General features: G+C 33.7%; 1 protein-coding gene across 1 annotated transcript in view; it reads right to left on the reverse strand.

Annotated features, from left to right (window-relative positions):
* Nucleotides 1-18,193, reverse strand: part of LOC134690492 (echotoxin-2-like) — a 29,283-nt gene continuing 11,090 nt past the window's right edge. The window contains exons 2-3 of the mRNA XM_063550466.1: nt 4,448-4,664; nt 1-680 (exon numbers count right to left, since the gene is read on the reverse strand). Of these exons, the coding sequence (XP_063406536.1) occupies nt 321-680; nt 4,448-4,651 (564 nt within the window). The 5' untranslated portion in view covers nt 4,652-4,664 and the 3' untranslated portion in view covers nt 1-320. The remainder of the gene's footprint in view (nt 681-4,447; nt 4,665-18,193) is intronic.

An 18,193-nucleotide genomic window follows, 5' to 3' on the forward strand; every position in this document is an offset into this window, starting at 1 on the left:
CATAGAACAATGTGTTTTAATTAATTCATTTAAAGCAAATCCAGTTCTAGTGATCAATAACTTTATTTAGATTAGTCCTTGTCTAACATAAGATTAGTTGACAGAGAAATGCTATGATTAATTGTAAATTCGAAATCCTGCTTAATCGTCCATAAACTTGCCAATGCATGGTAATGACTAAACCAATTATGTTTATAAGTAGATAGGCCATTTATCAAATCTCTATAAAAAAATGTATTTTTTCCAAATCAGGTACTAGTAATACGATTATTGAAAAGATTAAAATAAGAAAACCTATAGTTACAAGTAATGTTGTTTATTTAAAACCTAGCACGACTTCGATCCATTTGACTTCTTTCAGATAATTCAACTTCCACCTTTGATTTGTGAGAAGTTCCCATGATTCCCTGAATAATGAAGCCATCTCTGTTACTTGTTATGATGTTGCAACTTCTACAATAATTGTCTCTGTCAAATTTATCATCATTTTTATAATACATGCGGTTGTAAATATCCCGATCATCATTAAATTTTATAAAGCCAACTGCTAAACGGTTGTCAAAAAAATCGAAATTATATGGTGCCGACCACATAATAACCATTCGTAAATCAGAATCGCCAATCAAATAGGATACAACACCTGTAGTTCCTGTTACACCGGCGCTGTGTTTATGACCAATCTGAAAGAAAAAAAATAGTGTCTTGGTTTAATTAATTACTTACAGGAAATATATTACGCAAAACACTAATGTGTATAGAGTATAGTTTCCGAAAAGAATGCAATGCTTAGCCATTTTTTCGGATAGTTGTTTTGTTTTGGCCGTTATTTAGTTGATTTCGACAATATCTGTCTTATGTAAGTCCTCATCTAAAGACAATCTAACTCGTAAAAAGGTGTAATACGACCAAATCAGAGTACGTCACACCCGGTAGTATTCGAAAAAGGGTAAAAAAAATTGGTAGCAAATTAATTCTACATTTCATTGCAGTAAAACAATTCTTTGGAAGAAACATATTTCATATAACTATTTATCTTGTATATTTATGGTTTCTATAGAATATTTTAAAACTGATGGTCACATGGTTATAACAGCTTGTACCCAACGACAACAACTGACTGCAGACTTACACACATGGTATGTGGCGTTGTTAAACATGTTTGTAATTGCTCATCCCTCCACTTATTAGTACCTGGGACAGTGGTGTGATAGTTCAACATAAGAACAAACTATAGATATCCGTTAAAAGGGCTTAACTTGTCCGACGGACACACCTAGCATAAATACAAAGTGGACGTGAACACAACAAAAAGACACCAAAAAAAGACACCAAGTACAAATCTGAAAGCACACGCAGTTACTGAAAACTAGTAAAAGGCCAATGACAATAAATGAAACAAAAAAATCATGTATTTAAGACTAAAAAATACATCAGTCATATCCAGCTCTCAATGGACAAAGTATTTAGACATCATTAACAGTCAGGAAAAAAAACAACAAGACCTTGTTCAATGTTTTACTATAAGTATAGACGGATTGTAGTAACGTGAAAGTACATACGTGTTATTTTCAATATGGTTTTAACATGTTTAATATTACTGATAACAACTTGAATTTACACCAATAAAAACAGTATTCAAAGATTTTGTTAAAGTATTGAATAAGTTAACATTTAAAATAAATTTATTAAAAGTAACATAACCATTTTTTTTAAATAAATTTGCACAGGAAAAAAATCAAGTTTATTTTAAGAAAAGATTAATATTTTATCTTTCCGTGACTTTTCAATTTCTAAATGAAAATTACTATTCGAGATCGTAAATTATTTGCACATTTCTCTTTAAACTCAATACTATAATGTGTATGTATAATTAATTTTGACAGTAATATACAGCTGTATTTCACTTGAAATGACCATGAAAACTCTTGAACTTTAATCATATTTTTGTTCGCTTGTTTTAATGGTTTTTATTTGATAAAAAGAATACAGAAATAATCTAAATGGATTTTCTTTATTATAACGGACATGACGGGTGTATACAAATAATTTTTAAACGTATTAAACAAAAACAATTTTGGTTTTCTCTTGCGCGATTTAAACATAATTCTGTATTTGAATTATAAAAAAAACCTGATTCTATGTCCATTTATAGTTTGATTTGTTCATAGCATTTACTTGAATTGCTGTCCTTTTTTAAGAAATTTAAGAATTTAAAGAAAAAAACAATCTTTATATAATAGGGTATATTTTGCATTCGTACGTGTGTAATGCAGCAGTTTTGTTCTTTAAACACATAAAAAAAAAATAAAAGAACATATCACGTCTGTTCGTGCTCCAATAATTGGTTACTTTCAGGCATTTTATTAATTTCTACAATTACAAATGTACAATACTTGAAAGACTAAAATATGGACAAAAAGAAAATACCTTAAGTTTGATAATATATACTCCAAATTATATGCAAATCTAATATTTTTTTGATAGATGCCTTTACCCCATGTGATGCAAAATCTAATACCCTGAGTGGCACATTTTATATTGAGGTAAAAATGGTTTTAAAACCAATATATTTTTCTTACTAAAAAGCTGAAATTGGGTTAAATTCTACGATATGAATTATTTCTATATAAATCATACTGGAAAAGTGGCAAAAGTGGTTTTAAATCCCGAAACTGGCATATAAAGCCTAAAAATCTGTAACACGGAAAACTAGGAAGAGGTGTTTGAGAAAACAGAGCATTGAAAACGTCTGTTTCTGCTTGTTGGTAATATATTATGATTCAACTAACTAGAACATTTAAGAATAGGCAATAAGTAATATGCATTATTGTTAAAATGTATTCACTCATTAAGTATACAATGCTCTTGTTTTACAATATACGTTAATGTTAAGTTCCTAGCTTTCTGTTTGAATGTCTTTTTTTTATTTGTGCCTATGTACTTTCCATAATTTTAGAAAATTACCAATGAAAAATTTGAGAACAATGCAAGTGTCAAAACTAAATGTGACCTAACCCTTTCTATCATAACCATGATGAAGAACACGTTTTCCTTCATTGACAAAGTAACAGTCATGTAAGAAAGCCCCTTACAAATGTAATTAAAACCTATTATCTTAATTTTAACGAACTTGACTTAAACTCTAAAATTAAAACTATTTTAGATCCAAATTTAGATATTTTGTCTAGTATTGTAGACTGTATGAAGCAATCTATGGAATTGCAAAAATAAGGTCCACATTGGTCAATATATACTTTTAGTATATATATATATAATTATTTTCTGTGACTGTATCTTACATTAATTTGTAGGATCCTTTACTATAGATAATTAAGCTTAGCTGTGAAAATAACATCTCCATGCCTTATATATCATGTACTGTAGTACGACACTAGATTGAAACTGACGTGGAAAGGTAACACCCAGCCACCGAAAGCTCAATTTTTATGAAGCCCAGGTGGTCGTGTGGTCTAGCAGGACGGCTACAGTGAGGCGATTTGGTGTCACGATATCTCAGTAGCATGGGTTCGAATCACGGCGAGGGAAGAACCAAAAATTTGCGAAAGCAAATTTACAGATCTAATATTGTTATGTTGATGTTTAGACGAGTGGTATATATTTCATAAGAAATCCGATGGAAAAGGTATAATTTGCAGTTGTCACTACACATAGACAGATATATACATATATTTATCTACAGTGATTATTTAAAAAAAGATGTGGTATGATTGCCATTGAGACAACTATCCACAAGAGACCAAATGACACAGACATAAACACTATAGGTCACCGTTCGGCCTTCAACAATGAGCAAAACCATACCGCATAGTCAGCTATAAAAGGCCCGGATATGACAATGTAAAACAATTCAAACGAGCAGGAACATACATAAATAATGTGGTGGGGTTAAACATGTAAGCGGGATCTGATTATCACTTCTGTACACTCAAAATAATACTTTGTGTATTGTATCAGAGATCCTTGTTTAATTCCTACGAGACAGTTACACCTCCCGAAACGAAAGCTTATTTTTTATAATCTAGAGTAAGTGAAGGGAATAAGGTCTCTGCGCAATGCTAGGTAGTGTTGTCGTAGAAGTTAGAAATAAAAAGTACAGGTTCCAGCCCCGCTAGGCATTTTATATATATATATATATATTTATATTATTAATATCATCTTCACTTGTTCAACAAATTTATCATGTATTATGTCTTTTGTCAATTGTGTAAATTATGTTTGCATTTTAACCCGTGAGGGTTTCACGTTTTTGCAATAAAGTTACGCAATCTGTCATAAAGCTGTTGAACAATTTCACTTGAAAACAAATGATTGAATACTGATAAAATGATTTGAAAATTATGAAAAATAAACTCAACATAGGGGAAAATGCAGCTTTGCACACAACTAAAGCCTGAATTTTTTTTATTACATGTCTACAGAAACTTACAAAATGTCCTTTGCCACCAGGTTTGATAGCTGTAGGTGGTGGGGATAACAGAAATCCCCACTGGACTATTGTTTTAGGTGAATGTAGAGTATATTTTGTAGAATTCTTAATCTCAATTCCACACACTATTGTATAATTAAGTGTCTGGATAATACTGTCAATATCTTCTCCATACTGGATATTGCTGGACGCACTAGTACCCATTCTAAATGATAAGCTGAAATTAAAACGTACAAAAATATACAAGAAGATTTAAAGAAGATCACATATCGATTGAGCTGACTAAGTAAAGAATCAAAATTACGCGTATAGATATGAAAACAACACCGCACATCAGATACTGCGTCCACCGAAAAACCTAAAATCTAACCTCAGGGCACAATAATTAAATATCTGGGAACCCATCATAATTTATAACTCAAAGGTGATCACATTAAACTCGCATAGTAAAATCATATGGTATATGATTGAAAGGAAAATATTAATGAGAGACAACCTTAAAAACAAAATCTGGTAACTTTTTCCAAATTTTGTTTCCTTTGGACTGTTCGTTTTCTTTCTTTAGACGAGGAGTTTTTTTTTATCAACTTACGTCTTTTTTCTAACTCTTGATATCTTTGGATAAAAATATTTTTATAAGTAGAATACATATAATAATAAAGGAAATTGACAGAAGGTGAGATCTCCAAAAGTAATGTATGCCATAAGACCTAATGAAAACAAACATACGAATATGAATCCTAACACGAGCACGTGCAGTCATATACTGGTAATTTTCTTGGTCTATTTGATACAATATCATATAGGAAGAAAACATGTAAATCCTCTTTTTTTCTGTACTAGAAATATTTTTTATAGGGAAGAATCACTTCTCCCCGGTGCCTGTCTTTCGTCACTTTTAAATGTTGACATTATATTCTTTTTAGTTACTTAAACACACGTGAAGCCTATCCTCTTGTTATGGTCCTATCAAGGTTTACGTGAATACATATTCAAATTAGTTATACTATTAAAAGAGGGGCGAAACTCATAGATAAAGTAAACTGATATCCGATATCATCTTTGAAACGGATACTTTGTAACGGTCAACCAACTCGCGATGGTGTCCTAATTTTTTTTCGAAGGGATGATGACAACTACACCATTTGGAACTTTTTATTTCAATGCTTTCTTGTGAGCAGCAGCTATCTTTTAAGGAAATTATGAAAGGAAATAGAATAAAATTGAGAGAGGAAATGGCGAATGTGTCAAAGCGACAACAACCCGACCATAGAGCAGACAACAGCCGAAGGCCACCAATGGGTCTTCAATGTAGCGAGAATTCCCGCATCCGCGTGTCCTTCAGTTGGCCCCTTAAAAATATGTATACAAGTCCGAAAATATCGTATCAATTAGGAAGTATATACTTTGTATACAGTCGCTGCTGGAATGTTGCCACATATAAATAGAAAGTTCACAATTTGAAAGCAGAAATCATCTCTTTAGTCGTAAGGTTTTGTTTTCAACCGAAATATTATGCATAATTAACTGAATCTTTAGTAACGTTGATCTCCGTTTCGATAATCACCAAATTTTGAAATATTTAATTAGAGCACATCATCTTTATAGCGGGAAAAAAAGTTCAAGAATATTGCTTACTTCTTATTTTTCTTCCTAAGAAGTTCCTATATCAAGTCAGCCTCATAATAATAAAGAAACAAGTCGGCAGGAAAAGGGGCACACTTGGTTTCCATGGGTATGTCGACAGTCTAATGAAAAATACGACCTCTAAGCATAAAAAAGTATGTTGTCAATCACATGAAAGACCCAGCAATATACCGTTGTTTGTAAAGACGCTTATGAAGTTTGAGTATCCAATACAGTGATAGATGTCCAGTCAGAAAAACACCTATAAAATCCAGAATGAGAAAAACTCAATATCAGCATTCTTAGTTTCTTTTGGAAATTAACATTGGAAGGGACCCCTTATAACTCTGTGCATTTTCATTAAAATTGCAAATTTGTGGCTAAATGACCATTTTGAAAGAAAAAAAATGTGAAAATTTGGTACCGTTTATATCTGTAAATCATATTTGTTCAGCATCAACCTTGTTTAAAGAAACTTTCAACCACAAAAAGAAGAATATATGCTGAAGGTGGTATGGGTGTCTTTCCCAATCTTGGGTTGTAACAATCATAGAACCTAAGTTCCAAATTTTAATTAAGTTAGCCAAATTTATTGCAAGAATGCAGATAATTGATATGAATTTTCATTTAAAGGTACAAATGCATATGATTATAACTTTTAAATATTAGGATTTGTAAAAGTGTATATCATTTTACTTTATTTTTATTTTTTGGAAATTGGCATTATAAGGGGAGGTAACTCTGAAATGGTGAATTTTCTGAAGGAATCTACATGGAATTTTGCAAATTGGTATTTTGAGCGGTGTATGGTGAGCCTCTCTTTTCTTTGATATTCTTAAAGCATCTTCTAAAAGCTATCTTCTCGTATTTTATTTTTCGTTTCTATTATTAGTTTAGCTTTTAATCACATAATGATGTTTTTCCTGTTTAATCCATACAAAATGTGTCATTTTGTCACAACCTGTAGCTTGAGAAAGAGGGACATAAGATTCCAGAGGGACAGTCAAACTCATAAATCGAAAATATACTGACAATGACATGGCTTTAAAATGAAAAAGACAAACAGATAAACAATATTACACAAGAAACAACATAGAAAACTAAACAATAAGCAACATGAACCCCACTTAAAAAACTAGGGGTGATCTCAGGTGCTCCAGAAGGGTAAGCACATCCTGCTCCACATGTGACAACCGTCGTGTTGCTTATATGATAACAAACCCGGTAAATATTCTAATTCGGTAGGTAACATTCACGAAGGGGAAGGGATGAGAGAAAATGCGCGGTGACCTACCATTTTTATCATATTTTTGAACATATTCTATCATTTTGAATTTTTACACCCATACCATATTTGGGAATAATATGAACCCAAGAAGAAGTGTGCCCTGGTGCGCCGATAGCGTAAGCGTAAACACATGAGTCTAATAAAATTGAGAATGGAAATGGGGAATGTGTCAAAGAGACAACAACCCGACCATAGAAAAAAAAAACAACAGCAGAAGGTCACCAACAGGTCTTCAATGTAGCGAGAAATTCTCGCACCCAGAGGCGTCCTTCAGCTGGCCCCTAAACAAATATATACTAGTTCGGTGATAACTAAGCATGGAAATCTAATAAAATCAAGACAGTTCCAGGGGTACTTCAGTTGACAGTTTGTAATCAAAAACGTATAAAACAAAGATATCAACTCGCTTCAGATTCCATTATTTTTATATATTTGACACACATTTTAAATTTGTGACATATATGATAAAGTCCGATCTAGGAAATAACACTAGTTGATACAGCATCTAAGCATTCGTGCCGTTTGTACTGTGTGTTTTGTTTAGATAAATGCAGTAGTAACAGCTCACAACCTGAAAAAACAAGGGTAATAGGCAGAATGAACAATAATAATGTTTATCGGTTTACTGATAATACAGGTTTAATAAAAAAAAATATGATTCCGTATTTATTCTCGAGTCCCCCCTTTTTTCTTTGCATTCCGAAACTTGCCCGTGTCTGTCACGTGATGTTAGCGTATTGTGACGTCACTTCTAAATTTCTAAGTTTTGAACGGGAAGCTTTGATAATTTGTTTTTGAAAACACCCAGTCCCATCCTCAACACAGATGAAACCTAAGAAAAGAAATAGACAACCGTCTAATAAATAACGATCTGGTGCAGAGAAAAGTCTACGTCTAAGCGTAAAATACCAAATGTTGTTAAAGGTCATGTGCATTCTGATTCAGTAAGACCCATGGCTCTCGTGGGAATCAGAAAATTAATGCGGCGGGTAATCCTTCAACTCAAGTTATGGCAAATACAAGCGGAGACGAGATTATTGCGTCCAACCAAAACCAACGTGACCGTACGGAATTGATCCCTGTTACAGTAGCCATACATGGCTCGTCGTCGTTGAGATTTCAGATGTCGAGAACAGATTCTTAGCGACCAGTGTTATACCAAGTAACCAGAACAATCCACAGAAGAGCAGCCGATAATGATTCCCGAATAATTTCCAAAGTCGAGATGGTCCCATCGATTCAGAACACTCATGGTATGTATACATATACATGGGACCAAGTTCACCTCCTTTAATCATAGTAGGAGGTCCCGGTCGCCAATTAAAGGCTCGTACATGGTCAGTAATGAATTTTCCCTAGTTATTCACATTCTGGAAGGCATCCCTAGCACATTTGATCTGATTGGGGCTCATATTCCATTAAAGATGAAGGATAAAAATTGGCGGGGTGAGATTATTTATTTATGTTTATTGTTAAAATCGGCTACAGATTTGTGGTGTGATTCTACTTTAGGTAGCACTCCACAGTTAGGTGTGTAGTTTCGCATTTTGGCCCCTGTGGATTTTTCAAATATGAGAGCTAGTGTGCAATAAAATTCATTTTTGGATATCTGAGTATCAAAATAGCCTTTGTATATGGTTTATATGAACATCAAGGTTATGTAATGTATGTAATATAGGCTGTTTTCTGTATGACAGTCCGTATTTGCATGTCCATACCATACATTGGTCCGGCAATTATTGCAATGTTTTTTTCCAACTTTTTATCGCACGAACTTTGTGATTGGATTTTACGAAAAAATGAGGCGAAAGACACCCATTTTTTATTTGATCATTAGGAAGATTTAAGATAACAGTTTCTAAAAAGGTATCACTCAAAGGCATTGAAATTCTAGTTTGATCCAAATTTTGGGGGGATAAATGACATGTTCACCCCCCTTTTTGCAATATTTTATGGTAGATAAATGCAGAATGTTGCCATGGATACACATAACAGGAATCAATTTTCATCCTTTTAACTTTTGAAAATTGAATCTATGGAAGCTACCGATTACATACATATGCACATGTACATCACACACAGTTAGGTTAATGTATTAGAAATCTAGGAATAAGAGATGATAAAACATTTTGGGGCTCATTTTTAATTTTATTTTCTAACTGTGGATTGCTACCTTAGATAGCGATTTTTTCTGGAAAGAGGTACTCTGACTGTGGTACCAGATTCTTTAAACATTATAGAAATTTGGACTTCGGCCTTAATGATTTTCATGCCAATTTTATTAGAAAAAGTGGCCTATAAAAGCCCTAGAGTATTTGAAATATATGCAAAGCATTCGAACAACGTCGTCTAATTTAGGGTACTACCAATGGTTGAGCTTTGTACGATGATTAGTACTGACTAGAAAAGACCGCTTTCCATCATCTTCCTGGGATATCAATTGTCAGGAATTGTGGGTTTTGTGCATAATGACAGGTAGTGTCAACCAGTCATGGTCTGTAGTTATGAACAATACTGTTCATCCCTCCTCTAATTATCATCTCGTTAGGTTTCGGATATCATTCCTAGTAGACAAGAGTGATTTTCGTGGCGACAGTGAAGCCTGTTTTCAATCTCGTCAAAAGTTACGGATTTTCAACCAAGGCTGTTCAACGTTTGGAAGTAACGGGCCACAATCATTCACAAGTTGTAGAAATTAAAAACGTTAAACGGTGTGAATTGTCAGATTTATATCAATTAGGCAATTCCTCTATCAATGTTTGTAAGGTCGAAAAATGTTGGTTTGATTATCCGGAAATAGCCATTGCTCCGAATTGATTCCGGGATTATGTTTCAGCTTTAAACTGATGTACACGGGTCTTAGATATTCTTATACTTGTAAAAATTCTATTTTTTTTTTAAAGAATACAGTCAGAGACCACTAGGAAGAAGTTGCATAAGGAAATTGCTCTCGGGCATATTTCATGTCCATTATCACATCCACATTTTTCTACTTTTCGCTCTTCCCCCCTCGCTTTTATTTCCAAAATAAATGAAGGGGATTCTTTTTTTTTAGCGTCGAATCTTTCATCCCCTTCTGGTAGTTCCGTTGATGAATTTTGTAATCGAGAATTTCGTTCTGTGTGTTATGCAATAAAATCGAGAATGAAAATGGGAAATGTGTCAAAGAGACAACAACCTAACCGTAGAAAGAAAAACCAGCAGAAGGTCACCAACAGGTCTTCAATGTAGCGAGAAATTCCCGCACCTGGAGGCGTCCTTCAGCTGGCCCCTAAACAAATATATACTAGTTCAGTGATAATGAACTCCATACGAATTTCCAAATTGTACATAAGAAACTTGAATTGAAATAATACAAGACTAAAAAAGGCCAGAGGCTCCTGACTTGGGACAGGCGCAAAAATGCGGCGAGTTTAAGCATGTTTGTGAGATCTCAACCCTCCCCCTATACCTCTAGCCAAAGTAGAAAAGTAAACGCATAACAATACGCACATTAAAATTCAGTTCAAGAGAAGTCCGAGTCTGATGTCAGAAGATGTAACCAAAGATTATAAACAAAATGACAATAATTCATAAATAACAACAGACTACTAGCAGCTAACTGACATGCCAGCTCCAGACTTCAATTAAACTGACTGAAAGATTATAATTTCATCATATGAACATCAGGCATAATCCTTCCCGTTAAGGGTTTAGTATCATACCATCATAACATATATGAAGAGAACATAACCCGTGTCATGCCAACAATTGTTTTTTGAATACATGTGTTTAGTTCCGACGCAAAGACCCTATAAGTGAATCAATATTAACGCCAAAATATGCAGTCTTTAATGACCTGACCTAATACCTGAACGTATAAGAAGTCTGCATGTTGAACTATATTTACAAATGATGTCCTTATACCGATGATAAAATTTAGTAAATGTTTTGACTAGTTTGTGATATCGAAAACCCTGGTGTAATAATTTTTCAGTAATACATAAATTTCTCTCGTTAAAATCTAAAACATTGTTACATACATGAGAGAATCGTACAAGTTGAGATACCGTTAGATGGTGACAAGGGAACGTCACATCTTAAAATGGATAATAAACGATAGGAAATGAAAAATCATCTCTTTTATCATTAATTTTAGTATTCAGCTTTCCGTTAGTGATATAGATATCAAGATCGAGGAAAGGGCAGTGGTCATTGTTAGTATAAGCTTTATTTAAAGTAAGTTCAACAGGATAAATTTCTTTAATATACATACTGAAGTCGTCATTATTGAGATCCAAAATATCATCCAAATATCTAGAAGTATTATTAAATTTGTGTATCATATGTTGTTTCGATGGGTCTTTGTTTATTTTTGTCAGAAATTGTAACTCATAAAAATACAAAAACAGGTCCGCAATAAATGGTGCACAATTAGTCCCCATTGGAATTCCGACCACCTGACGATATACGGAATCCCTAAAGCGAACAAAAATGTTTTCTAAGAAAAATTCTGATCTTTTAAATGCCCATTTAATTAGGTGTTTGCATTTTTCTTAATGAGAATGTTAGGCAATGTGGTATACAGGGTAGAAAAATCAAAACTTTGAACAGATTCAAAATCACCAACATAAAAGTAAAAACACAAAAATACTAAACTCCGAGGAAAATTGAAAAAGGAAAATCAAAAATCAAAACGCAAAATCAAAAGTCCAAACACATAAAACGAATCGATAACAACTGTCATATTCCTGACTTGGTACAGACATTTTCTAATGTAGAAAATGGTGGATTGAACCTGGTTTTATAGCTAGCTAAACCTCTCACTTTTATGACAGTCGCATCATATTCCATTACATTGTCAACGATAAATGAACAAAACAAACATACTCAAAGAGTAAAATGTCAAAAATAGGGGTACAACAGTCAATAATGTGTTATCATCTTAATATCACTGTAAAAACATCAAATGAACGAAGAAGCACAAAAAGGCATACATCAAATTTAACATACTAATTTTGTTTTTCTAATACAACTTATATTATAATAATAAGCACGCAATTTATCAAGTACTTCCAACGAGTTCTTGACACTCCAAAAGTAATCAATTTCACTATTTTTGAAGGCCTTATTTGAATAATTTATTATCATGTTTTTAATTGTACCAAGTGGGCTGGTAAATAGAATAGACAATTTAGTAGTGGAACAATTGCTTGAAGACGAAATAAATCTATATTTGTAAGGTGTTTTGTGTAGCTTCGGAAGCCAATACATACTTAAGACTTTCATTGTATTTGGCTCTGCTTGTAAATCGGTAGCTAAAAGTTTATGTTTGTTACAGATGTCGTTTTCTGAAAATGGAGTCAGTTGGAATGTTGGTGAATTGGTTATTTCTTTTTTCAGAACCTCAATGTAGAATTTACGACAAACAAAAATAATATTATTAGCAGCTTTATCGACCGGGACAAAAACAAATTCCTTGGCTAGTTCTTTTAGTTTATGTTTGATACGAGAAATCGGTTTATTGTGGTTATTGTTAATAATGAAATGTTCTTTAAAATGTTGTATACGTATATCAACTATCTTCATTACTGAATTAAAAAAAAGAGTCTAAAGATCGAGATGGTAAAAAATGAAAAAAAAAGTTTAATTGGCAAAAGCGAAAGTAAAGTCCCCCTTCAGATTGTTGAGAATGTTCAAAAAATAATTATATCCTGCCATGCTCTATGCTCATTTTAACATGGTAGGCATTATATTTGTGAATATCTTAATACCAAGCGTTAGCGAGGTATTAAATGTTTACAAATATAATTCTTACCCATGTTAAAATGAGGACAGAGCATGGCAGGATAGAATTAGTTCGATTCTAATAGGAATGCTTGAACTTTTTCACTTCGAGGCGGACCTATAGTAGACGCTCAAAATGTCGTCATTTTGATTTCATGAACCAAAAACGTTATAGAAAATCAGCAGTTTATCAATAAAAAAAAGAACAGAAACATATAAACTTACTTTTAGAATGTTTTTGTTTAATTTCCTAGCGAACAACACCAACAAAAATGTCTATTTTGATCTCTGGCGTTGATCAAAATTCATCTGACGTTACAATTTCAATTGTAACGTCAATCACGTACAACCCTGTTCTATTTGAATTAGAACATTGCTTTGCACCAAAAGCTTAAGAAGAACGTCATATTAGAATGAGAATTTGACCATGTGATTTCGACCAGTTAGATTTTAAATTTGATAATGAGTTTTATTCTGAATATTTTGCATTATTTAGATGAACTTCAGTCACTTATTGAGCTATTGCACTTTGCTTGTCAGGTCGTCGTCCAATACAGGGCATTTTGTCGTCCGTTAATCGATGCAACTTGCAACGTAAAGGAAGCTTGGCATATATTTCAATCGAGATAATCCATATGTACACTGATCGCGCCGAAGGTTCAAAAAGGGGATGGGGGTTTATGTTTATGCCAAATGATCGCAAGCTTGTTGGCATCAAGAGTGGAATCATAACGATATTTTTAGGAATATCACGTTTTTGGAATTTTTTCCAGCCGTCGTTGCTACTGAATGGTAGGGGCGATTTTTAGAGAATAAAAAGTTATTGTTTAATATCGATAATCAGATAGTTGTAACGGTTTTGAATAAAGTCATCAAAATCTGCCTACGCTTTGTCTCTTCAAAGTGAAACGAAAGATACCAATACTCATAAATCTAAAACAAACTGACAACGACATGGCTAAAAATGAAAGAGACAAACAGAAAAACAATAGTACACATGACACAACATAGAAAATTTAAGAATAAACAACACTAACCCCACTAAAAACTAGGGGTGATCTCAGGTGCTCTGGAAGGGTAAGCAGATCCTGCTCCACATGTGGCTCCCGTCGTGTTGCTAATGTGATTACAAATCCGGTAAATAGTCTAATTCGGTAGGTCACATTCATGAAAGGAAAGGGGATTGTAGTTACGACGTAAGGAATATATCCGATATCATTTGTGAAACTGGTTCAATAGCTTCCTTGTGAGCAGTAACTCTCTATCAAGAAAATCATGATAGGAAATGCAATCACGGGAATATCGTATCAATTAGGAGATATATACCCCGTATGCAGGTGCTGCTGGAATGTTGCTACTTAGAAATGGAAAGTTCACAATTGGAAAGCTGAAATCATCTCTTTTGTCGTAAAGTTTTGTTTTCAACCGACCCTCATTGTCAATTTCTAGATGTAAGTCAAGATATTAAGCCGACTTAACTGTATCTGTAGTATCCTTTATCTCCAGTTCGATTGGATAGATGCGTTCCATATAGTCACCAAATTTTTAATTGTTTAGCGAAAGAACATCATCTATATAGCGGAAAGCAGAGTTAAAGGATATTGCTAACTTCTTATCTTCCTTCCTAAGAAGTTCCTGCATGAAGTCAGCCTCATAATAATAAAGAAACAAGTCGGCGAGTAATGGGGCATAGTTTGTTCCCATTGGAATGCCGACAGTCTGTTGAAAAACAAGTCCTCCGAACGTCACAAATATGTTGTCAATCAAGAAATCAAGCATCTTGATAATATCAGTTTCAGATAACTTTTTGTTTGAATCAGAGTGATTCTTTTCAAAGTAGGATTAATCCCTCCTTAAGACAAGATACTTGTATCTACGTTGGCCATTTTTTTTTATGAAGCAAAGTAATACCAACTCTTTTAATTTGTCTTTTAGTTAGGAATGTGGAATACTTGTGTAAAGAGTAGAAAAGTCAAATGTTTTAATACTGTCACAAGATGAAAGAGAGTTAGATTGTATGTACTCTAAAAGATCTTTGGAATTTTTAAGTATCTACATCTGATTCACGCTACCTCTAGAATAGGCAGTTTCACAATAACTTTGAAGCCCGTCTTTGATTGCTGATAAAATAGATGTTAATAATTTAGAAAGAATGTTAACTTTAAGATAGTTAACACAAAAAGCAGTCATGGAACCTACTCCAATGCCAAACCTATTATGGACATTCTAGATGTTGAAACTAAAGAATTGGTACATTTATGATGGCAAAAAATTAATACATGGAAAACTTTAAGACAGCATAAGAGTCGTTAGCAGAGTTTAGCAAAAAATATGACTAAATGTATCATGGCCTATACAAATTGATGTGTTAACTCGTTCTATAGTTTACTTATCGTATTATGGTTATGCATCATCTTCAAATAATACATACGTATCCGGGATTAGCCATAAGCATAATCATTAGGTGTAACTGACACTACATGCACTTTTATAACTTCTAAAATGTTAGAGGGAGTTCAAAGGAAAAGTCCTAAATTATCAGATATTCACGCTCCTGTTACAATTATTTTTTTAGCAAAAATTATACGATCCGTTTGCTCTTCTCATTATGAATCTTGTATGTTTGCTTCTGCATTTAGGCTTGGTTTTATTTGCTTTATTAAGAATAGGTGAGCTCACGACCGATACGAATTCAGATAAAGGAGCCCACGCAATTTTCATCTGTCATTAAAATTTTCGAATAGTAAATATGAATTGCATTTGAAGATTTGCAGTTTGAAAGCTGACCAGAAAGGTATTTCTTCAAAGGTTGACATTAATTTGTCCTATGAGCATGTTGCGTGCCTTTTGGGGAATAAGATACCCTGCTACTAACAAACTCTTGGTTTTACATTTTTTAATTAATGGGTCTCCATTGACTCGTCTTCGGTTTATTTCTATACTTAAAAAAACTTTATTTTTGTGGAGTTAAAGACATGTTCGTTTAGAATAGGCGGGGCCTCGCATTAGATTAGAATTGGGGTTTCGGAAATTTAGAGGTGGGGACATTGGGTTTCTGATACATAAACGAGTTACGTTCGGATTTGGTTAATTCATAGATACGAAGATGCTGTATTTTTATATGCTTTGTAAAGGTTTAAACATAACAGTACTTTTAACAATTAATGTCATTATCGAACTCCGTCAGGTTTGGGTCATGGGATCATCTATTGTATATTTGGCAGCCTGTGGAAGCGTTATGAGAATATCAGGGAGTCAAAACCTCGGATAACAGTCGAAAGGTTATATTTTTCATTGGTATGTCCAAAGAGGGATTAAATGGATTAAATAGGTGAAAATTGCTACCTTTCGTTGCAGAGAATCTTAGATGTTATCCGCCTCTAAAAATTTTGATAATACATTTGGGTTCTAACGATTTTGGTTTAGTCAAAGGAAAAGAGCTGATTGAGCTGATAACGTTTGACAATATGCAATTACATGTGTTATTGCCAAATCACTCCTTGGTATCGAGTGAAGTTTTGACTCGTTGATACTGGCAAGTGGCAGAAAATCAGGTGGCTATCGACTCAACAACTAGTTAATGCAGCTGTTCGAAATATTTAAAGAAGAATATAAAAGCTCAAGATAGAGATATGTTCAGGCATGACGGAATGCACTTGTCAGATGTAGGTAATGATGTTTTCTTAAATAATGTTCAGAAAACTTAAGAGTCGTTTGCAAAGTCTGACCGTCGAGCATTTCCTATTTGATGAGTTTAACTATATTTCACTACGGTGAAGTAAACTCGTTTCGTTAGGGATGAGAGTGTATAGACCTTCTCATTTGGTGGGACCTTTTCATGATGACAGGGGGGTCATGACCCTATAATTCTATGTTATAACATATGTAAAAATGGTTTCCTGTGATACCACAGGGAAGTTGTGGTTTTTTTTATAAATGGCTTTTGCTTGTTTACCAGAGCGGCCGGTTGGTTTCTGCTACCAGTTTTGAATTAATCCTCCGTGTACCGTGGAGGCGTTATTCAAGTAATGGCCAAGCGTCACTGTTGGGTCGTGCTCCTCGTTCACTCTAATTTTCCTAGGAGGAACTTTGGTAACTTCTGTTTCCAGAACAACACTCACTTGCAAATATTAAAAGAAATCGGCCTTTTTTTTATCGTCTTACCAGATTGCGTTTACTGTTTTTTTCCTGCGGTAGTTTTATTTCACATAAGATTTCTTCAATGTTTTAGTATTAAGGAGTTGCGGAATTATCTCATATGAGACAACTCAATTATACAAACAATGTTGTTTTTAGCATCTAAAGGTAACCTTTCAACCTAGTGCATCGGACTACTAACACAAAGGTTCCTGGTTCGATTCCCGCTCGGGATTAAAATTTCAGGAAATCAATTTTCGGCTCTCCCTTGACACCATTTGCGAGTATGGTCTTGAGGAAACGATGATAGTCCGTCGGAAGGGGACGATACATGGTTGACCCGTGTTAAAAGAGAGCCATATGTCTTGCACGTTAAAGACACCCTTGTAGATTTTGAAAAGGAGTAGGCTAATGCCGCTACAAGGCAGCACTCACACCCGCAAAGTGGAAAGGGATTAATATAAGTTGCAAAACTTGTTTCCCAATCCACTATAAATAAATATGTTCAAACTAACCTTCCAACCTTCAACAATGTACACACAGTATTTCTTGAATTATCTTAATCTTTAATTGATGAACATTGGAGATTTATAGAAAAGCGGCATCTTATCAAATAGGTTAAGCAACCGAGATTTGTATTGACCAGATTCATAAAGGTTTGTGAAACATGTATAAAGAAAATATCAAAAATACAGAACGCCGAGTAAAATTCTTAACAGAAAGTCATAAGCAAATGTCAAATGGCAATAGCAAAATCATAAACACGTGATGAATGAATAACATCTGTCATATTCCTAACATGATACAGGCATTTTTATTAGTATACCAGTTTGGTTTAAAATTAATTTTCCAGTGAGCTAAACCTCTCATTTGTATGACAGTTGCATCAAATTCTATCATCTTGAGCTATGTGTGAACAAAAGAAAAAG

The sequence above is a fragment of the Mytilus trossulus genome, chromosome 11 (genome assembly GCF_036588685.1).
Source record: "Mytilus trossulus isolate FHL-02 chromosome 11, PNRI_Mtr1.1.1.hap1, whole genome shotgun sequence".
In the NCBI taxonomy this organism is placed as follows: domain Eukaryota; kingdom Metazoa; phylum Mollusca; class Bivalvia; order Mytilida; family Mytilidae; genus Mytilus; species Mytilus trossulus.